The following is a 23,391-nucleotide window of genomic DNA, read 5'->3' on the forward strand; positions in this document are numbered from 1 at the left end:
AGGGGGAATAAAGTGTATATAACTCCCCTTTCCTTGAAACTTATAAGTTTACCCAATTTCCCATGTCTAAATGTATTCTTCTTTCAGTGTTGTTCAATTTTTTTGCTTTCTGACCTCATCACAGTTCAACAGTAGCTGGATGGTCACACAGTCTCCACCCCTTGCATTAGCAATAAAGTACGATGTAAGATTTACCTGTGTTGTGTCCAGCACAGTAGTTTGGGTCTCTAGAACACTTTCTGCTTCTTCTCCTTCATTGTTCACCGGATTCTTGTGAATCTGCATGTGTTCCTCAGAGTTCTCCACAATTTCTTTACTATGATTTAGGAACAACCAAAATATAAGTGTGAGAAATAAGCTGTATGCCAGGTAGTTCTCCTGACCGAAAATTCCACTAACATTTTAAAAGACCTTGCTGGTACTTTAGATATGGTATGCAAAGGGTTTAGATTATATCAGGAATTTGTTTCTAACTCATATGAATCTGAAGCAATATGAGGAATTAGATTAGAATCAGGAAAACCCTGCACTCCACTGAAAACAGCATATCCCATTGCACTCATTCTTGTTTGTATGCTAAGAGGTCTAAATTGGTTCTCAATGTTTCTTCCTTTAGTGTCCAACATGGAAGGGACAGAAGAGAAATATACTGTCTAATGAAAGCATCTTAACATTCACATTCTCAAGTAATAAACTAAGTACAACATAAAACGTATGGCTCCCTTATCCGTGGATTTCATACCCACAGTTTCACTTACTTTAAAAAATACCCCCCATCCAGAAGTGTTTGTGGGTTTCTCTACGTCAGTGGTTCCCAACTTTTGGGCCTCCGGGTGTTTTGGAGTTCAGCTTCCACAATTTGTAACGGCTGATAAACTAGCTAGGATTTCTGGCAGTTGAAGTCCAAAACACCTGGAGGCCAAAGGTTGGGAGCCACTGCTCTAGGTCCTCCAGTACAGTTCTGTCATCTGCTTCTGGCCCAAGTATAGTCAGACTATAGCATCTGCTATTACCCATGGTTTAAAGCATTCACAGGAAGGTTTTTAAACAGATACAGTGTTTCTATTGTATTGAGATCTCACGCAAGCCACCCCTTGATCACTTTCCAGAGTCAATATTCAGAACCCATAATCTAAAGAACTATTTGGGCCAAAGAAGGCTACAGGCAGTATGATAGTAAACTTCAGCTGTGTGCCCAGTAATAACTGGGCATAGGCTCATTGGGGTGGGCAACCTGGCCCCCATTTTGAGTACTTAGAAGGGAGATTACATATTTTCCCATTACTGTTACAACAAGGAAACTGCTGTCAGTTTTATCAAGAAAGGGTATATGGAAGTTTCTTCGTCAAAGCAGGATGAAGAGGGCCACGTTTTCTCCCCAGTTCTCAATTAAGGAAAGCAACCATCTTTGAAATGTATTGTAATTTTAGAGGGAAAATGAGTTTTTTGAGTGTCAAAATGTCCTGACAAGGAGAATAGATGGAAAAGAATCTTTGCAGTTTGGGGTTTATTTGAGCCTCCGAGTTGGGGACTGAGGCTCAAATCTAAAAGGGTCCTTCACACACAAAACTTCACCTTCGAGATAAATGTTTCTCCCTTTTGAAAGAAGGCATCCAGTCATTAAATGGTTTGTTCACAAGCAAATTGCCCGAAACCTGCTGGAAGTGCTATTCTGTTTATAAACGAAGTGTCCGGGGGGGGGGGGGGGGGGGGGGGACTTGTTACAAACAAGGGGAAGATTTTACTAAAATAAAATGTCATTTTTCTCACTGTGGCAGGGAGTGGACCACAATACATGGGCAAAAGGTACAAGGAGGCCACGTGTTTCCTTCTCTGTTCTCCATTAGTGACAGCAACTATGTTTGAAAATGCAGGTGAAATGCCAGGAGAAAACGCTTCTGGAACATGGTCATACAGCCTGGAAAACTCACACTGGGTTGATTCCAGCCATGAAAACCTTCGACAACACATATGTTGGAAAATATTGTAGTTTTTGGAGGAAAAAAACAGTTTCTTAAGTGTCAGGAAGCCCTGATACGGAGAATAGAAAAGAATCTTTGCAGTTTGGGGCTCATTTTGCACCCAAGAAAACCCCATTTTCTCCTTTTATGCACAAAAAACAATTTCCTACATAGACAATATGACTTTTTATGCAAATAGTGCCATTCTTTATGCAAATACCCTAAGTTGGGTTTGGTCTTGTGGCAGAATTAATTCCCAATCCGCCAATAACCCTTGAAAAGCTGCCCAGTTTTTGAGGACTGCCTCACAGAGGGTTAGAAAATATTCCAACAAGTATGACATTTGCAAAGTTGCAGTCCTGTTCCACCTGCGTGTGCAGAGATCATCATGGTTACTGCTGTAGCAGCGGAAAATCAGTGCTTCCAACAAATCAGCCAAAGTGGATCAAGTGGGCTACAAGAAACATGTCCAGCATTCCTCAGTGGTTCTCAGGCCACACAGACTGTGCCCAAGGGTTGTATGCAGCTGGGCGATCAGCTATGTAATATGACACAAAAATTTGATTTTTCCCTTATGCTCCTAACCTAAAGGCTGCTTTTTGGTGGATAGGATTTAGTGTGGATGCATACCATGCTAACCTTTGCATCAAAAAGTTTTAGTATTACTCTAGAAATGTAAGAAGAGCAAACTTACTTGCAACTTTTCTCTTTTGCAGCATAGTACTGAGTAAACTCCTCCATAACTTCTTGCCGAATTTTTAGTTCCAAGAGCAGCTTATCTTTTTTTTCGTCAGTCAACTTGTTTCTTAGTGTTTCTATTATACTGAGTAGCCTCTAAGCATGAGCACAAAGAGCAGAATCAATATAGGGAAAACATTGTTCAGCATTTGTTTCTTCAGGATGTTTGTCAAGCTTGTGAACTTGTCTTGGATATGATGCCCCAAAGCCTACTACCACCAATGTCTTAGGTCACAAGAAGAAACAAAAATATTTTAATGACTAAGATGGCTCTCCTTTGCAACAATAAAAATGGGATTTATATAGAAACAAAAAGTTGAACTGATTTAAGTTCTAAGCACTAGTAGCCTGGGCCCTTCTCATTTCCAGCATTCATTTTGCTATCAGAGTGAATTAAAAAATAAACCTCAAAGCCTTAGAACAGAAGTGTCAAACTTGTGCCCCCCCCCCCCAACTTCCAAAAGCCTTAGTCAGCTTGTCCAAATGCCAGGAATTCTGGGAGCGGATGTCTTAAATACCTGGAGGGCCACTGTCCTAGAGGATATGGGAACATTTTAAGTTAATAAATTAACCATCGGCATAAAAATGGGGGTCAGTAATGATCCTCTAAAGTAATGAGATCTCACTAGCAAAAACTCTTCATTTGAACCCCTCTAATTAAAATAAAACATTTTGTAAGTGGGAAGAGATATTCAACAGGTCCTGAAGAGTGCACATAGGGGTCGCCAAGGGCCACATGGAGTCTGCAGGATGCACTTTGCCCTCCCAATTTAGGTCATCATATCTATTTTTCTAGCTCAAGAACATACCTGATATTCTGCTTTTCTAATTATGACATCACTGTCTTCATCTTCCATTTGGCTGGGCATCTCTTCTTCATCCTCATACTCATTTTCCTGTGTGTTTTCTGCTGTGCAGTTTACCTCATGTTCCCCACTGTTCTCTTCTACCAGCTCTTCTTCATCTTCCATCACATCTTCCAATGTCCTTTCCCATTGAATAGTAGCTCTTTTAACAGCTAAACATCCATCCACTTCGGTGACCACTTCAGACGTTTGGTTCAATTCCTCTACTTGGGGAGAGTTGGGAGAATCTAAGACCATGACCTGTTCAGTAAAAATGTTGAGAAAATATTAGAGCAGTTAGTTATCTGAGTTACTGTAAGACTTTCCTGTCTACACAATAACTTAAAAAGTTCTCCACAGGTATGCAAAATTGACACTTTCTTCTATGACTACCCAGGACTATACTACATGACTTCTCTGCTATAGGGCTCCTTGATTAAAATTTGACCATTTCAATTCCTACTTATTTGGATATAGCTCCTCATGTTTAATTTAATTTAGATCATGTTACCGTTGTATGCAACTAGGTTATTAATTATATTATATTCTATTGTGTTTTAGCAGCATCATGTCATTGTTCAATTTTTACTATAAATGCATGTATTGTGATAAGTTTTGTTCACACTTCACCTGGAATGCTGTGGCTAGTTCTAGTCACCACAGGTCCAGAAGAATACTGACAAGCAGAAATGTGTCCAGAGAAAGACAACCAAAATGGTCAAAGGTATGGAAATCAACACTTAAGAAGAATAGCTTAGGCGGCTGGGAATGTTTAGCTTGGAGAAGAGCGAAAGGTGACACGAAAGCCATTTTTAAATATCTAAAGGCATGCTCTATGGAAGATGAAAGATGTTTTTGGCTGCTCCAGAGATCAAAACACAAACTATCGGATCCAAATGATAAGAAAAAGAGATTCCATTTAAAACTTCTTTACTGTAAGAATTGCCCAATGGTGGACTGCCTCAAAGGATGGTGGACGTTTTTCTTTTGGAAGTCTTTCAATCATGCTTTAGTACATTTCTATTTGAAGGCATGGCCCTTGAGGTCCCTTTCAGTACCCAAAATTGTAGGAGAGAAGAGCATAGAATAACAGAGAAGCTGCTGCATGACTTAACAATACAACCATAAAATCCACATGAACTTTGGGCAGTAAACTCTGTGGGAAATGAATGTGGCATATATGCCAAATAATATGTAATTAACTATTAAAATGGTTATCACTGAATTACCCAAAGGACCTTAGACTTTTAGAAAGGTCAAATGACCTTTAAAAATAATGTAGTTATTCAAAAGGAAGGAAATGTTTGGCTGTTACTTTTCAAGTTCCTTTGGTCGCTAGTGTCTGTGCAAGGATTTCAATTTCCACTTCGCATAAAGAAAAGACACACAATTTGAAGCTGCAAGTTTCTGCACAGTATTTAATATGTTTTCCGCAGGAATTTTCTGCCCTTTTGCAGCAGAGGAATGGGATTACATTTTTCACATTACAGTGACCTGCAGACCCAACAGTACTATAAGCACAGCATATGTGATTTTCAGCTGCTTACAGGTAACACTAAGTAACACAGTTTTTGTTCCTGGATTATAAAGGTAATTTCCTAATTGGTTATATCATAAAATATGAGAAAAGCTTATTAAACAGCAAATACATTTTTTGTGGGACATCCGGCACTACATTTTCCTATAGTTTTTCTGTAAATATCTCATAAGAGTCTCAAGCAATTCAACCTAGATCACTCTGGGTCCCCCTGGGGGAGAAGAGCGGTATATAAATTAAATAAATAAATAATAAAATAAATAGTTTGTGGAAGTCACAAAAATGAAGTTTCTGGAGTAGAACAACTATTTTCAAAGTAAGTACCACACAATTAAACAAGAAATCACACTTTCAAACCAAGAACAGATTTTTTTTTCAAATTTTGTTACATAGTGTAAAACAATCAGTATAAGCAACAACCAGAAATTTTATAAGCCAGTACTAGTAAGCTGGAAGCTGCTTCCCGTTTAAGCCCTATATCACTTCTTTTGATATCACTTCCATTCTTGCTGAACAATTCCCTAATATTTTGAGTTTGCCTGAACAAAAACAAGTACATATTTTATCCAACTCCACAGAGATTTTGGAAAGATCCGAATCTAAAACAGAATTAGGCAAACTGAAGGATGCACATGGCCCCAGACCCTTTTTGCAGTCTTTGTGACCCTCAAAAACCCTTCAAATGGCATAGGTTCTCCATGACAAACTTTCATTTTATCCAGGCAAAAACTGTCAAAAAAATCACACAAGCCATTGCTCACAGCTTTCCCTGATTCATCTCCCATGACCCTCAGTCCTGCAAAACTGAAGCAAAGCCGTCAAAGACTGAAACAAAAGTGAACAAACCAAAACCATAAGTAACTTCCTATATGGAGGAGGAAAAATTGGTCCGCCACCCCACCCCCTATGATCCAGACCCCCTCTCCATATAGTCAAGTGAAGTGATTCAAAAGCAATTCAAGGTTTAACCATCAACAACAAAACAACCTAAATTACCCAGTAATATTATGGTTTTGGAAACCAAAGCTGTGACGCCACACATACTTGTGCATTAAAACATCCCATTGGAGAGAAGTAGGGGTTTTTTCCAAGCAAAAAGCAGAAATGGGTTGACTCTGCATATCCACCTTTCATAACAACTCTTGATGACCCCCAAGGGCAGTGATGCACTACAACACCTAAAACCATGTATGAGCCTGTGGATTTTTGCTGATCCGGTCAGTGTCTTCCAATTACTCTTTGATCACTTACCTTTTGAGCAATTGACGAAAACTTGAGCACGTTGAGCGTTTCATCATATGCTGCAGCACTCTGGCTGACATTAACTAACATGCACACTTTTCCTTTGCCGCTGAAGAAACCTTGAAAGAAGTGAGTTAGCTTACTTTCTCGAAAGGGGATATGCTGTTGCAACCTAAAATAAGACAAGCATGACATTGCATGAGTTGTCAAGCTTCTCAGAAGCAATTTAAATTCCCAACTACACATTTTAGCAGTGAAAAGGAGACAAGTCTCGTTCAGACATTCTAACCCTTGGGACCAAAAGACTTGTTTTAGTGCTGACCATATCTTTTTTGTTTTCTTTTTCCTTTATTATGATTCATATCACACAGGGAATATGAAGCATACAAGCACAAACATTTCACCTATCTATCTATGGGATCTTCTACAATGACTACTTAAGTCAGTGTCTCTTTGATCAGCCCCAGAGTGGCTAAACGCTGCATGGGGCTGCTCTAACTTAATCAAAGGCAAGGCCAACCTAACGTAGCCTTATCCCAGGTTAAGCTAAATCAGGAGAAGCCCCGAATCCTGACTCAGGATTTGAGCTTTCCCCAATTTAGCAGCTGTGAAGTTAACTGGGCTAGTTTCTAACCATATTTGGCCATAGCCATCTTGACAGAGAGGTGGCTCTCCCCTTGACTCTTAGTGTGGTGCCACTCTGACTTCTCCATGGATCAATGTGAGGACTATGTCCTAACACTTATTAGAAATCATTCACTTCTCTGTATAGAGTGGTAAAAGGCAAGAGCTAGCCTGTCCTGGGAAAACCTGAAAGAAGCATTGATTCCCCCCCCCCCCCCCCCCGATCTCTCTGCCATGGCAAGACTTCTGATCATTTTGAATGCCTTGGTGAGGAAATGCTGGCAGTAGGTAGGAGCTTTTCCATCTCCATGGAATGACTTATTCACAGTTCATATCAGAATCCTTAATTTTGACACCAAGCCTATCCTTAGCTTATACATAAGTCGTAAATGAAAATAGGGTACATTACATAAAAACATACATTTTCCCACTGTCACAATACATTTAGCATTTGCGTTCACTTTATATAGAAGACCAGCTAGAAGGACCTTTCAATTCCCCTGAAGTGAAGCTGAAAAGTCCACCAGAACCTACTTTGATTGTTGAGTGGTCTTCAAGGCATTGATGCATTTGCCTAGAATAAGTAACGAGTTGTTAATGTTCCCACTCTCTTTTAATCGGTTTCCTTCATTGTGGGTTCTGGCACAACGCTCTGAGCCAGCAAGGTCACATAGAAATAACCTGGAGGTAGACAAATAGGTTATATATTTACATGTTACCTTAATGTTCAGGAAGAAACAATTATAGTTGGGCCCCTGTATCCACAGATTTTGCATCCACACTTTCAACCATTAATGGCTTGAAAATACTTGTTTAAATCCCAAAAGCAAACCTTGATTTTGCCAAAATTTTATGGCATCACAGACCTTGCGCAACCATGGATTTTGGTATCCATATAAAGTCCTGGAAACAAATCCCAGTGGATACGAAGGGCCCACTGTACTTTCAACAGAAAGATTACTTACTCATTGACCTGCATGACTCTAGTTGATTCAGAATCGATTCTCAGCATTTTCACAGTGAATATGCTATGACTGAAAGATAAATATAAAACAAGTCACTTTTAACATGTTGTCTTCACACATTATGGGGAAAAGGTCTTCAAATGTTAGTAAAATAAGATTTTAGAGAACCTGGATACTTCCACTATTTCCAAATACACTGTGCTCAATTTGCTATACTGTGATCAAGCAAAAGGGGGTTTTAAGATGCAACTGTGCTGAACAAATAGATATATTCCCATCTAAGCCAATTTGCAATTTGTTGAATCCTGGCTTGCTGTTGTGTCCAAACCCATCTCTACAAATAAATCGTAAATTGTGAGCCTGACTGTGATGACTTATGGGCCATGTAGTCCCGTTCCTAGTACTGTTGTGGCAGATGAAGAGGAAAACTTGGGTTTCCCACCGTTTCTGCCAGATTTGGAGCCCTTGCAGCTGCAGGATGTTTGCCCACAAGAAGTCAGACAAACAAGCCTTGAGGAGAAATCTCCCACATTTTCGCGCCGCCTTTATTATAATCAAGATAGACACGCGCGGGAGGCGACTCGCCGAAGCGCCCGGATAGCTGCCAGACAATTAGAAGATTAAGTCTACTTCCCTTGGGAAAGTTTAAGGAGTCCTGCATCTGGACAGTTTAGGTTTCGGTTCTTGTTCCCCAGAGAAAGTCTGCTTTGGCGGGAAAACAAGATCCTATATAGATGCTTGCCCACAAAGGGTTCCTTGCGGAGTCAATTCGTCAGCTTCGGGAGTAGATTGTGTGTGGACTACGCTACTCCAGTTTCCAGGACCTTGTTCTCGTTCCAGCCCTGCCTTGTTCCCCGGACCTCGCCACGGATTTCCCACGGACCCAGTTCTTGCTCCTCGCTTCTTGTTGCCTTGAATCAAGCCTTGTTTGCCAAGAATCTAGTTTGCTTCCTAGCCTTGCATTAAGCTTCATGGACTAAAGGACCTTGTCAATTCCCCTCACTTTGCTTGGCAAAGTGAGTGTTTCGGTTATTGGATTACAACTTTGGACCTTAATATTTCATATTGGACATTGTTTTCTTGGACTAATTTTGACCTTTCCTGAAAGGTCTACTTCTGAACTATTTTCTACACTTGCTTTTATTAACTTTATATATTTCCTCAATAAAGATATTAGATAGATTCTGGCCTCTGTGTATGGTTATTGGTGCTCTGCAGCCTGGGTCCTGACACTGACACAAATCAGTTAGAACCCATGATTTATTTTTAGCTCACAAATTCCACCTTCTTTAAATTATATAGTTTATTCTGTGCCCCAAAATGTGGATTGTATCCCTGGTTTCCACCATGAAATAAGAATTCACAAAAGGGTCAGGAGAGAAAACAATTACAAATACAATGATATCCATACACAGAGTTGCAGGTTATCTCAACTATGATATGTATAGAAAACTTGTCTTCAAGAAGTAATCCGAAACTGATTTTTGAGAGTGTGGCTAAGTTCAATAATACTTTACAGATAGTAGCTTAGGTTACTCAAAACTGCAATTGAAAGAATCTAAACATCACATTAGATGAGGAAGGGTATGTGTAATCCTGCAGAAAGCTAGTTTCACTCACTAAACCAGGGATCAGGGAAAGTGGTCCAAAAGGCCGCCATATCTAATGAAGTTCTTTTTAATGGTTGGAAGATAGCTGGTAATATTGCCTGGAACAATGGCTTTCTTTCCTGATTCCCCAAACTGCCCCAAGAATCAGAAGCGTAAACCGGAAGTACAGGCAGCAGTTACTTCAGCTTCTGAGCTAAAAATGTAGCAGTGGAGCATGCCATGGTGTTAAAAAATTGGTTCTTTTCTCCATCACCCTACACTTATAGGCCAGTGTCACATGAACCAATTCCAGTGTTTTAACTCGTGATCTATCAATTATACTACGTAACAAAATTAGAAACAATTCTGTTCCTGGTTTGAAAGTGTTACTTCCTGTTCAATTGTGCAGTACTTGCTTTGAAAGTACAGTAGATCTCAGTTTATCCAAGGCTCTGTATTATTCTAGGTGCCGCCGGGGGGCGCCCCTCCCTCTCCCTCTCCTTCTCTTGAGTTCAAGAGAGGGAGAGGGAGGAGGAAGCACCTCGCAATCGCTGCTGCCTAGCAGCGCTCGCAGGTTGCTTCCCAAGGGGCGAGGGCTCGGTCCCTCGGCAAGCCCTCGGCCCAGGGAAGCACCTCGTGATTGCTGCTAGGCAGTAGCGATCGCAGGGCGTTTCCCTAAACCGGACTGCCGGGAGGGATAATAGGGCCTCCCGGCAATCTGAGCAGTTCCGTTTTCCGAGATTGGGCCCGCCCCTTTATCTCGGATAACCGGAACTCTACTGTAGTTGTTCTACTCCAGAACCTTCATTTTTGTGGCTGCAACAAACTGTTAAATTACTTGACACTCTATGACATATTCATTGAAAACCTATAGCAAAATGTGGTGCAGGATGACCCACAAAAACAAATAGTTTTGCAGTTTAATAAACTTTTCCCGTGTTATTATGATAGAACCAATTGGGAAATGACATTTATAACCCAGGAACAAAAATCGTGTTACATGGTGTTATGAGTCTTCCACACAATTAGAACCCCCTGAACAAGATCAGCATATTCAACGGGGGTTTATTAAATAAATACATCAGCAAGGATGGTATAAGGATCATTTAAGTGTGAATTGGAGAAGCTTTCCCAATAAAACAAAAAAATTATGCTATTACATTCAGCACATTACCTTCGGCTGGAGTTCGCATTCAGCTTCGTTGACGCAAAACTCTGATGCTTCAGACCCAGTTTCATAAGTTTAAAAGCTTCTTTAAATTTTGAAACCTGGATCCATTGCAGATCTTTAAGGAATACCAAAGGTACTTTATTAAAGATTGCACACAACACATTTTATTTTAATACAATGGACAAGTTAATCAGTATAGGAAATAGGAATGTTGGTGTATGGTATTTATAGTGGGTTTAAGACCTGATTTACACATGATCAGCCATTCACTGATGTTACAAAAATGTACATGTTTTGTACTTCTTTTTCATGTTAGGGCATTTATGTGATAAGACCATCTCTCAATTAAACTGGAATTTTTACGGGAGGATGGGATTGGGGGTAGCAGCAAGAAGGAGCCAATTGTGTTTCTGTGCATAACTAAGCAGGCCGGCAGATATGCTATATACCCAGGCAGTCGAATTTGTGTAACTTCACATATATACACACAGACAGACATGTTAAAGGCTTTGGATAGCATAAAAAAGGTTAGCACTCCTGTGGTGTTTGTTTTGCTGTCTGTGCCCCTATTCAGAAGATTTAATCTCACTTTCTGTCCCTGTGATAATTGGATTTTTAAAAATGTGGTTTGATGTGGAAACAAGGATTGGTGATAAATCTTCTGTGGAGACTCCTTTTCCCCATGATAACTCTTCCAGGAGTGAATTTCCCTTCCTACGGGTAGATTTCTCTCACTTCCTGTTGTCTCACCCCCATTCTGAAATACGAATCATTTGTAAGTCAGATATTTGTAACTCGGGGACTATCTGTATATCAAAATCTGCACTGATTGATTTTAATCCTTTCAAAAATGATTATGTCAACAAATCTACCTATGGTTACAAAGTTGAAAATTGGTTCCTACAACTGGGAAAAATTCTTTTCAGAATGTATATAATACTCGCTAAAATCTTTAACACTGATTTGTTTAACAGATTCTGAATGAACAAAATTAAAACTATTGTCAGTGGAAGAATGTCCCAAGCATGTTTAAATGGGGTGGGAGGGGCAGGAGATACAGTCAGAGCCAGATAAAAGTCAGCAATTTCATGTTATTCACATTTACATCCCAACCCTGTAAATATTTATTTGGAAATGTGTCCCTTTGAATTCATTCAGATTATTTCTACAGTGAGTCTTCGTCACAAATATAGTTAAAGCATCTCTGGCAAATATTATACTTAAATGCTAGAGTAGTAGTCTGTGCTTTTGCAAGCCAGGAATAAAATACACACACACACACACACACACACACACACACACACACATCTCTTTACCAATCTAGTGTGGTTATCTTGTCAAATCTAGTCTGAGGAGGTCTGGAAGTGGACAAGAAGCACTTTTTCCCCCTTTGCATCATAAAATGAAATGCATTTTTAATCAAAGAAATCCTGCTTCATTTTAGTATATAAAGTACTTAAAGAATAATGAGATGATGGTTAACAATTACAGTCCTCATTCTTCATCTACAGATCCAACCAATCACAGCTAGAATTTTTTAAAAAATCAAATTTTGAATTTGTCATTTTATATAAGGGACTGTTTTACTATGTCATTGTTTATAATGGGATTAAAACATCCCTGGTTATTAGAATCCACAGGGTGTCCTGGTGCCAAAGCACCATGAATAACAAGGGCTCAGGGTTCTAAGATGTTTAGTACCTTTAACATATGAACAGCCTTTGATGTCCTGCGCAAGACGCAACCCCTTCCTTTTTTTGTCACTGGAGAGTGGAACCAGGAGGTCATAAATACACTCATTGTAGATTTCACAAAATGAAACCCAAACCGAGAATTGTGATCTTTGGTTCTCCACATTAGACTGCAGTGCTTCTATCTGTGGTTCCTGAAAATCTGAAAGAATATTGGAGGCATAACAATACTTGGGTGAAAATAAGGATTTTTTAAAGAAAGAAAAAAAGAGAGAAAAAGAGAGGGTCATGCAGCAACTTTAAGACTAACCACTTTAGAGCTTGTATAATAATTTTTTTGAGATCAGCCCTGCAAGTAACAAAATGCCTCTCCAGTACCATTCTACAACTGGAGACAGGCTTCATGAAAGTGGAGGCCAGAGTGTGGGTGGTCATACTTGTATTCCAGCCTGTATCTGAGCTGTCAGGTGAGCCTGGAGTTGGGCCTGTGATAGTACCTCCACCTGACCTGTCCGATGAATCTGGTTTGGGGCCTAGGATTCCCATGCAGCCAGAAGTAAATGATTCTGTACAGCCAGAGTTAGATGAGGCTGCTGTTCCTGAGGATTCTGGAAGCAGGCATACAATGGTTTCAAACAGCAGCTTGAACCGCGTTGTTCAAGGTTGAGTTATCACTTGGCAAATGGACATTACAGTAATGAGGTTGAGAAAAAAAGCAATATGTCAACAGAGACAAGAAAGGAAGGTTTTGAGAAGGGGCAATAGGTTACTAATGAGAAAGGGTTTTGAGCAAAATTCCCACGGAAAGAGGCCTTGATTTTAGCTTTAAGAGGAACTGCTTCTGAGAGTAAGTTCTGAGGTGGTAACTTTGCACATGGAGAGGTTTGATCCTGTTTCATGGAGTCTTTTTTCATGTTTCCTTTGGACTTTCATGCCAAGTTCCTGTAAGCCTTGTATCTTGGAGTTTTGTTCCAGTTCTTGTTCCTGGGTGTTTTGGATTATCAAGCCATGTTCCTGAAAGCCTTGCATTTTGAATCTCCTGTTCCAGTTCATGATCTTGTTCTTTCTTCTAATTCATGATCCTGTTCCTTGGACTAATTTTGATTACCTTGATTGAAGTTTATACTTATGTTTGGATTTCTATGGACCCTTGCTTCAAGATTCCCAAGTGCCTCATACGTTGTGGACTAAAACTTTGTTTTATTGACTTTGGAACTTTGATTTGCTAATGCTTCTTCAATAAACTATCTTCAATAAACAGCTTGCATTGCTTACAGCCTACAGCCAGACTCATCCTGCCTTTCCTATATAATTATCCAGGTCGTTCAGGACAATTTTACACCACCCTGCTGCTCTCAGATACCAACCCAGTTATAACATACAAAGTTTTGTGTAGCAGCACTTAAAATCCACCAGATAATGACTGGATCCAAAAGTTAACAATCTATCAGCTAACTGAAATGTAAATCAGTTCTTCCCACTCTAGTCCCCTAGATTTATGCCCTGAATGCTCCTACTCCTCCATCAGTTGCCCTCCCTCTCTATCCCTTTTTAGTCCCTTCACTTCTCTAAATAGTTTTTGTGCCTTCAACATCTTTGTTTTTTAGCCTTTTACATTTTAATGTACAATGGTTCTATGAGACTGTACCCACTCTCCTTATGCTAGTCTATGACCATAATAAAGCCTTTTAATTTTAACCAATTTATTTCAGCACACATTTTTATGGATGAAAGCCCTATATTCCAGATAGAGTGGGCTTTAACTAGGAAATCTTATGCTAAAGTAAGTATATTAGTCTTTAAAGATTCAAACGTATATTCCTCCTTTTTATAATGACAAACTAACATGATTATTTCTTTGAATGATATTTCTTATTTCTTTATTTCTCACCTTTCTTCTACTACTGGAGACAAGTTGTAGTAATTTTGTACATAAAACAAAGTTTGTGTACATGGAAGCATTAGAAAGGAAAGACGTCACTATCTCAGTCACAACAATGTTGGAGTGTTTGAGATTTCCAGGCAAAGGATAATTAACCTTTCAGGTACAAAACTTACCTTTAGAAATATCAGCAGTTCTGCTATGATTTTCATTCATGTCACTGGGGTAATCCACCTGATAATAATGACATAGACAAATGTCACAAATGTAACTTTCTTTGTATGTATATTAGAGCATTAAAAACATATGAGTCACTCATGGAAAACAATAGAAATTGCACTTTCGGTAGTAGCCATATCAGAATTCATGGCAATAGCTCAGGCTAGCTATAAACAATAGGAACAATCAGAGCAAAGCTGAACGTCAACAAGTTATCATGGACAAAATACACTTTATGTCACGCACAAAGCCATTTCAAAAGTCAGTGAGCCACCGGAGGCTCCATATTTGTATGCTACATAAACAAACATACAAATAAAAAACATATACATTAATGATATATTATTAGCTATGCAAGTTAGGGCTGCAGAAAATTGTAGATCACAGACATGTAGGGAGCCACATCTGCTCAGTCCAAAATTACAAGATGTCTTTACTTAGGAAAATGGCACAATGGTACCATTGTTCATATATAAGGTTGGTGAGTTTCTGTCTGGCATCTGATGGAGTAATGGGTTCAAACTAGAGAAAACAATGTTCCATCTGAATTTTAGGAAGAATTTCTTGTTGGCACAAGCTGTTTAACAGTGGAATGTGCTTTCTTGAGTATGGAATCTCCTTTTCAGGGAGTTTTTGAATAGAGGATGAGAGGCCATCTATCAGGAGTGCTTTGACTGTATGTTCCTGCATAGCAGAATTGGGTGAGAATGGATGGCCCTTGAGATCTCTTCTAGTTCTATGGTCAGTTTGGAACAAAACAGCACAGGACTAGATGGCTCATTTGTCTAATTCAGCAGGACCCTTGTGAATATGCCTACATTGACCAATTAACTATATGTTTTTATGAAATAATGTTCATATAAATCTTTTTGATTGGTTGTCATGCATCCATGTTTACTATATTTGTAAATATAATAAAGTATAATTTCACATTTAGATAGGCATTTTATGTCTGAAATTACATTTTACTGTTGAGCCACAGTCGGATTTTGCAAAACAAGAACACTTTCAAACAAAATAGTTTTTCACAACTACAGACAAGCACAGCAGATTCTGACACTTGGAAACCTCAAAATACTTACTAGGTAATATTTTGTATCAATTTAAAGACATTCAAGGAGTTTATAAAACTGACAAATTAAAGTCTTCGAGTTTTTTGGAAAAAAATGCATGGAAAGTGTGTTCAGCTAATCTGAACAACTTATTTTCTTTCCACAACCAAAAACATGATATAATCCTTCTTTAAAAGGACAATATGGTTATTGATAAGACTCATGAACTAAGTATAAGGCATTTGGTCCTATTTTTAAAGTATCAGATAACACACAAGCTTTGAAATATTATAATCCAACAGCTCATCACTTAGCAGTCAATCATTGTTGGGTGGACTGGAAGGAGCAGTATTTTACTGCAAGAGCAAAATTCTATATATGCTTTGACCATTGATTTATAGCTAATAGGAATTACAGATAGAAATTCCAAATGATAAATCAAAGAAGGCCACAGAATATCAAAGTCACAAACTTGTGTCTTTATTCCAATATACGCAAGCCCACACTAAAGTGATACATAGTTTAATTAAATTAGTTAAAAATAGCAACAGTATGATCAAAGGGGACATAGTGACAAAATAAAAAATATTGTGTGGTACCCTATAAAGCATGGAATATTTCTTCTGTTTATATATTCAGAATTCCACAAATACTTATGTTACAAATACTTATATTAAAGGATTCCTTTTACTTTTTTTGGCATCATTGCCACAATAGCAAATGGGCTCCAAAATCTTGCTTTATAGCCAAAACGTCACACTAACCAATGTAGGCCTATTTTGAAGGCAACCACAGAATTGCAGGATGACATTTCTAGTCAATTCCCACCAGAAATCTACTCTGAATCAGTCAGAAGTAGGATCCTTGTGGCAGCTCCTATTAAGAGTACAAATCATTACGAGGAGACTGGAAATGCCATTCAGCTGCACTCGGCTCATCAGAAAAAAGTACGTCCATCACTTTGTGTAGCTGTTGGCTTTTAAGGCAGATGTGAGGAGTTGGGTCAGAAGACAATATACAATTATGCATTTGCAACTACATCTGTGATGTAAGATCTTGACCAATGTCCACAGCTAATGAATGTCAAAATGCACAACTCACGATGAAGGACAAGAGAAGTCAGTTCAGAACTGATAAAGTCTAAAACAGCTAGAAATTACAGATTACAATGCCTATTTGTATACTGTTTCAGACACTGTCAATTCTGACCTCACTTCTATTATTGATATAAGTATTTTGGTACAAAGGAGCCCCGGTGACGAAGTGTGTTAAAGCACTGAGCTGCTGAACTTGCAGACCAAAAGGTCCCAGGTTCAAACCTGGGAGCAGCATGAGCGGCCACTGTTAGCTCCAGCTTCTGCCAACCTAGCAGTTCGAAAACATGCCAATGTGAGTACATCAATAAGTACCGCTCCGGCGGGAAGGTAACGGCGCTCCATGCAGTCATGCCGGCCACATGAACTTGGAGGTGTCTACGGACAACACCGGCTCTTCGGCTTAGAAATGGAGATGGGCACCAACCCCCAGAGTCAGACATGACTGGACTTAACATCAGGGGAAACCTTTACCTTTTTTATTTTGAAACAATTCTACGCATGTCCACTTTTTGGTATAGCTTGTGATTCACATATATTTATTTACCATATTGTTTATAAACCTATAATATTTTTGAGAGAAGTTTTCTATCTTGGATTGAGACCTTTCTCTACTGTTATTTCAAAGTTTAATTTAGAGCAACCAGGATGAATCTACTGCCTTTTTCCCATAATTGTGTAGGGCGAGCCTAATGCTTTCCTAGGCAACCTCCTTTGCTGGGCCATACAATAGCTTCCAGATGATATCCAGGTGGATTGGCTAAAGAAAAAGACCTGCATCAGCTTCAATCAGAATGTAAAATCTCCATTTTATCCCAAATAGAATAAAACCTACACCATTCATGTTGATGGGGAGCATTTTTGAAAACATCAAAGGAAGAAGAGAGTGGATGAACTATTGATGCCCTGAGTATTACTCACATACACTATTTACACTATTTTCAGTTTTTTCCCCTGCAGCAAAAATTAGTAATGAAGTTTAACAAGTAGCCATACCTCTTTCATGAGTCGAAGTAGCAAGCCTTTCAGAGACACTTCTTCCTTGATTTCCTCTTTTGTCAGCCTCCGATGTTCTCGGCATCGATGGGGTTTGAGGTTCATCTCTGGATACAGTCTGCTTTGAATGCGTTTAAACAAGAGATCAAGTGCTCTTGGGAGAATGCCACTGGCTTCTTCAGTGCCTGTCACAGAAAATACCAGACTTATCAAATTTATTCAGTTTACTCAGAAGACAGTTACATGGCTCACTTCTAGAATAATAGGACTATCTCAGGATGTATCTACACTGTAGAATTAATACAGCTTGACACCACTTTAACTGTAATAGATGAATCTTGTGAAAGTGTGGGATTTGTATTTCATGAGGTACCAGCTTTCTTTGGCAGAGAAAACGAATGACCTTGTAGAACTGCAACTGCCACAATTCCATAGCATGGATCCATGCAGTCAAAATGGTGTCAAACTGAATTAATTCTAGAGTGTTGATGCACCCTTGATAGACAATTAGATTCACGTTATCAAGTTGAGAACCCTTTAGCAATCAATCTAGTTCTGCTGATACATTTAGCCAAATAAAAACACCAGCATTTTCAACATGAGAATGCAATACTAATTAACATTTTCAGGCAATTATCCCTTTAAAGAAGTGTATTTAGTTATATACCTATTTTCAATAACCATTTTATATTTAGTAGTATTCTGGTAACATAATCATCACCCTATTTTTAAAATATAACACATAACTGTCATTGTGGCTTATCACCAATCAGCTCTCCACTATTCGAGTACTTCTAACTTCCTTGTACAGTTGAAAACAATAAGCATTCTAAGTACGTACACCAGACAGTATCATTCTTAACTAAATACACTAAATGGGCAAGCCGTTTCAAGACCCAATCAACTTAAGGTTCTGGAAAATCCTTCATCACTGACTGGTGATCAACCTGAACCTAATTGGTTCTATCAAAAAACATGGAAAAAACTTTATTAAACTGCAAAAACTTTGTTCTTTGTAGGACATCCTACAGTACATTTTACTCTAGTTTTTCAACGAATATCCCAGACTCTCAACCAATTCAACAGTTTGTGGCAGCCACAAAAACAACATTTCTGGAGTATAACAACAACATTCAAAGTAAGTACAGCACAAATAAACAGGAAATAACACTTTCAAACCAGGATCAAATTATTTTTTCAAATTTTGTTACACTGTGTTATTCAACTGAGACAGAATACCCTGCCTTATTTGAGATGAGGGGTGATGGGCTCAGTAGTAAAGCACAAACTTTGCATACTTCTGTCTCAAAATTACTAGAAAAAAATCAAATAGTATCAGACCAACCTAAAAAAAATTCCTCCCTAAACCTAAAAAGCAGCGCATTCACATAGAATCCCATTCTACATTCATACATACTGGCAATTGAATAAACCCTGACAACAGGGTAGCATCCATCAGTTCTCATGAAAATAGGAGGCAACCTTGTACAGGACACACTATATGACATCTATGGACCTATTCTTCTCCTTACCCATCCCATCTGCCATCTGAGGCAGTAGTTTCATTTTATCTAACAGTCCATCCTGGTGGTAGAAGCAGACTAAAAAGATGCCATGGTTGAGACTCTTGAGACAATAAGGGTATAAAAGTTGGGTCTTGTGTTCTAAGAAAGGCATTCAAAATAAATTACATAATATATCTCTGACAAAAAATAATTACCTGAAGAGTTAGAGTAACAGTAACATGATTAGAAAACAGAGCTAAGGTGGGGAATCATATTGCGATGGGACAGGTGTATGACATCCAGGAAAGAGCCCTAAGCAGATAGCATACAACTCAAGTCAATATTTTTCTAAAGAGTCATGGATAATCTGTTGTACCTTGGTAAGTATATGTTTTCCCAGCATTTGTAACTCCATAAGTAAATACTAGACGGCTATGACCCTTGATGAAGTCCAACACTGTTTGCTTCACAGTTTCTTCAAAGAGTTCTTCTTGTGTTGTTTCAGGACCAAATACCTAACAAATCATAAATAAGATGATCTTTTATTTTTATGATTTTGATTCCTGAGCTTCTGACCAATACCAGGAAAGCTTCATTTTCTTATCCTTTTCAAATTGCTTAAATACTCATTATTCAAATGTAAAGTTCCCATTTTATATATTTATAATGAGCCTTCAAAACTTCACTTACCTGTGAAAAAGTAAACTTCTGCACCAGCTGCCCTATGTTTTTTTCACTGAGTCTGAAAACTTTGGAACTTTTGGGGGCTTTCAATATAACGCTTGTTGGATCAACAACAGAAATACAGTCCTGTTAGAAAGTAGAAATAATAACTTTTAGCTGTGAAGACAGCATACCTTTAATGTTTCACCTTTAGTGTTCTTTAAAAATTAAGTCAAACCTGAGAATCACTGCCTTTTTCTGCCTGTATAAGTGGTCTGATGCGAAGGCAAACATGGATTCCTTCCTTTGATTCCAAACTTTCTCTCTTAAAAAAAAAAAGGAATACATGGTAATTACTACCCCAAGAAGAATTTTCATGTGGCTAAGGCTAACAATGTTTTTAATGAGACTTTAATGCAGTGATTCCCAAAGTGGGTGCTACCGCCCCCTGGTGGGCGCTGCAGGGATCCGGGGGGGGGGGGGGTGATGGCACCTATTAAGAGGGCGGGGGATGGGGGCTGGGCCAGAGGAGGGGCGGGGCCTCCTTCCAAGAGCCCGAGACAGGGCTGAGCCTCTATACCTCTCCTGAGAGGCCTTTTAGGACTAAAGGGCAGGACTAAAGGGCAGGACTAAAGGGCAGGGCCTCTTCCCAAGAGCTCGAGACAGGGCTGAGCCTCTGTATACCTCCCCTGAAGGGCTTGTTAGAACACGGGGGCGGGGTATAGAGGTTCAGCCCCATCAGGCACTAGGGAAGAGGCCCCGCCCCCTCCTCTAGCCCCACCCCCTGTGTCCTGGCAGGCACCGCAGGACAGGGATAGAAACTCAGCCCTGACTCAGAGCTCGCAACTCCGCCCATCCCAGTCCTGGCCACCCATTTGTGGCCCCGCCCACCTTCCCTCCACCTCCCATCCCTGCATCTTGGACTAGGGGAGAGGCTCAGCCCCGCCCTCTTGAACAGGAGCCACGCCCACCCCTCGAAGCCACCACCACCCCCTTTTTTTTTAATTGAAAGACATTTTGGATGACTGTCTTTTGTGGCCAAATTTGGTGTGATTGGGTTCAGTGGTTTTGTTGTTTACTCCATAGTAAAACAAACATTACATTTTTATATATATAGATATACAAAATTAGACAGGAATCAGCGATATAACCATCTCAAATTACTGAACGTCTTACCTGGCTTATATCAGAAATTGCAGAAAAGTCACCATAGAGATTTTTCTTGATATCATTAAGGTCTTTTGGACCAATTTGTGGCGTCAACTCAACAGAAGAAATAAAGGAGAGACGGGAAAATCCTGGTTCAGTCAAATTTTCCTCCATTCTATGAGTGAAGGGACAAAAAAAACAGTTACACCCCAAAAACTGACCAGTTGACCATTACATGGTCTTGTCTAAGATGCTTACCTTGCCTTATCCTAGCATGAACCTCACATGGAACTGATGTACATTTTGTTCAGTATCACTCAGCAACCTAGCAACCCTCTGGGGCTTTGGACAGGAATCTTTCCCAGACATATTCAGTGACAAAAACCAGTGGTGTTGACTCATCTGCTGCTGCTCAATCACATAGTTGTTTTCGACTCTTTGTGACCTCATGGACCAATCCATGCCAGAGCTCCCTGTCAGCCGTTGCCGCCAGCAGTTCCTTCAAGGTCAAGCCAGTCACTTCAAGGATACCATCCATCCATCTTGCCCTTGGTCGGCCTCTCTTCCTTTTTCCTTCTATTTTCCCCAGCATCATGATCTTTTCCAAGCTTTCCTGTCTTCTCATGATGTGGCCAATCTTAAACCAACCTGTGGTCCCATGATCTGTTCTTACTGTGGCTACTTGGTCTTTATACAGATTTCTCAGGAGACAGACAAGGTGACTTGGTATCCCCATGCTATAGTTTATTATGATCCACACAGTCAAAGGCTTTAAAATAGTCAATAAAGCAGAAGTAGATGTTTTTCTGAAAACTCCCTGGCTTCCTCCATTATCCAGCGGATATTGGCAATTTGGTCTCTCATTCCTCTGCCTTTTCTGAACCCATCTTTTACATCTGGCAACTCTCGCTCCATGTATTGCTGGAGTCTTCCTTGCAGGATTTTGAGCATTACCTTACTGGCATGGGAAATAAGTGCCACTGTACGTAAGTTTGAGCATTCTTTATTGTTTCCCTTTTTGGGTATGGGGTTATAAATTGATTTTTTCCAATCCGATGGCTAATCTTGTGTTTTCCATATTTGCTGGCATATGGCATGCATCACCTTGACAGCATCACCTTCCAAGATTTTAAACAAATCAGCTGGGATCCCGTCGTCTCCTGCTGCCTTGTTATGAGCAATGCTTCTTAAGGCCCATTCAACCTCACTCCTCAGGATGTCTGGTTCTAATTCACTCACCACTCCATTAAAGCTATCCTCTATATTATTATCCTTTCTGTACAGATCTTCTGTATATTCTCACCACCTTTTCTTGATCTCTTCAGCTTCTGTAAGGTTCCTGCCATCTTTGTTTTTGATCATGCCCATTTTTGCCTGAAATTTGTGTCTGATGTTTCTGATTTTCTGGAAGAGGTCTCTTGTCCTTCCTATTCTATTGTCTTCTTCCACTTCCATGCATTGCTTGTTTAAAAATAGTTCCTTGTCTCTCCTGGCTAGCCTCTGGAATTGTGCATTTGATTGGGCATATTTCCCCCTATCACTGTTTCCTTTCGCCTTCCTTCTTTCTTGGGCTACTTCCAGTGTCTCAGCAGACAACCATCTTGCCTTCTTGATTTTCTTTTCTTTGGGATGTACTTTGTTGCTGCCTCATGAACAATGTTGTGAACTTCTATCCTTAGTTCTTCTGGGACTAGGTCCCTGAAATGTATTCTTCATCTCTACTGCATATTCACTAGGAATATTTGTGAGATCATATCTAATTGGTCTGTGTATTTTCCCCATTCTCTTTAGTCCGATTCTAAATTTTGCAATAAGAAGTTCGTGATCTGAACTACAGTTGACTCATATGTGCTATAAAACAACTTGCCCATTGCTGCCAAACCTGCCCAGATTTTGGAACACACACTCTTTTTGAACTACAAGATCTGATATTGCTTGGCAATGAGTTGTTGCAGGAAAGCATCAAGTATAACGCCGAAATTCCAGTTCAAACAGGAACGGTAAGGATATACTGTACTATATTGTCAACCCAACAAATGCTCAAGGGCAACCATTCCTCCTTCAAATACTCTGCAATGCTGTGTAGCAAATGTGATGGGGTTTTTCAGGATACGATTGGAAAAGGAGGCCCCATGGACAGAAAATATGGAATGGCAAGATTTAGCCAGAGGACGAAATTGTTGGCACTTAACTGAGGTGTTAAATCCTTAATTCTAGAACCATTGTGATTTCAGTTACTGCCATAGGAAGAAAATTCATTAACATGATTTGGCATACAAACACTTCCAGTATTAAAAGAGTATCTCTGTCAGCAAGATAATAAATTTAAAACATTTTAGATTTTTAAGTGCTTTCCTTCACATAACCCTCTTTCAAAGTTCAAGAAGGCGAATTTCTTCTCATTATTCAGTCACAGACTGTGATTAGAATATAAAATGCAAAAATTACAGGAGGAAGGGGAAATCTGT

The 23,391-nt window shown here is 39.4% G+C and overlaps 1 protein-coding gene across 3 annotated transcripts in view; it reads right to left on the reverse strand.

Annotated features, from left to right (window-relative positions):
• The window catches only part of kif20b (kinesin family member 20B), a 63,733-nt gene that overhangs the window by 37,499 nt on the left and 2,843 nt on the right, over positions 1-23,391 (reverse strand). For all 3 annotated transcript variants that reach the window (XM_008115308.3, XM_008115307.3, XM_008115306.3), the window contains exons 2-15: positions 20,951-21,098; positions 20,013-20,099; positions 19,802-19,921; positions 19,488-19,626; positions 17,607-17,791; positions 14,422-14,479; positions 12,374-12,565; positions 10,676-10,787; positions 7,913-7,981; positions 7,482-7,628; positions 6,333-6,495; positions 3,509-3,805; positions 2,656-2,795; positions 196-316 (exon numbers count right to left, since the gene is read on the reverse strand). In XM_008115308.3, the coding sequence (XP_008113515.2) occupies positions 196-316; positions 2,656-2,795; positions 3,509-3,805; positions 6,333-6,495; positions 7,482-7,628; positions 7,913-7,981; positions 10,676-10,787; positions 12,374-12,565; positions 14,422-14,479; positions 17,607-17,791; positions 19,488-19,626; positions 19,802-19,921; positions 20,013-20,099; positions 20,951-21,097 (1,977 nt within the window). In that variant the 5' untranslated portion in view covers position 21,098. The remainder of the gene's footprint in view (positions 1-195; positions 317-2,655; positions 2,796-3,508; positions 3,806-6,332; positions 6,496-7,481; positions 7,629-7,912; positions 7,982-10,675; positions 10,788-12,373; positions 12,566-14,421; positions 14,480-17,606; positions 17,792-19,487; positions 19,627-19,801; positions 19,922-20,012; positions 20,100-20,950; positions 21,099-23,391) is intronic.

The sequence above is a fragment of the Anolis carolinensis genome, chromosome 3, assembly GCF_035594765.1.
Source record: "Anolis carolinensis isolate JA03-04 chromosome 3, rAnoCar3.1.pri, whole genome shotgun sequence".
NCBI lineage: Eukaryota > Metazoa > Chordata > Lepidosauria > Squamata > Dactyloidae > Anolis > Anolis carolinensis.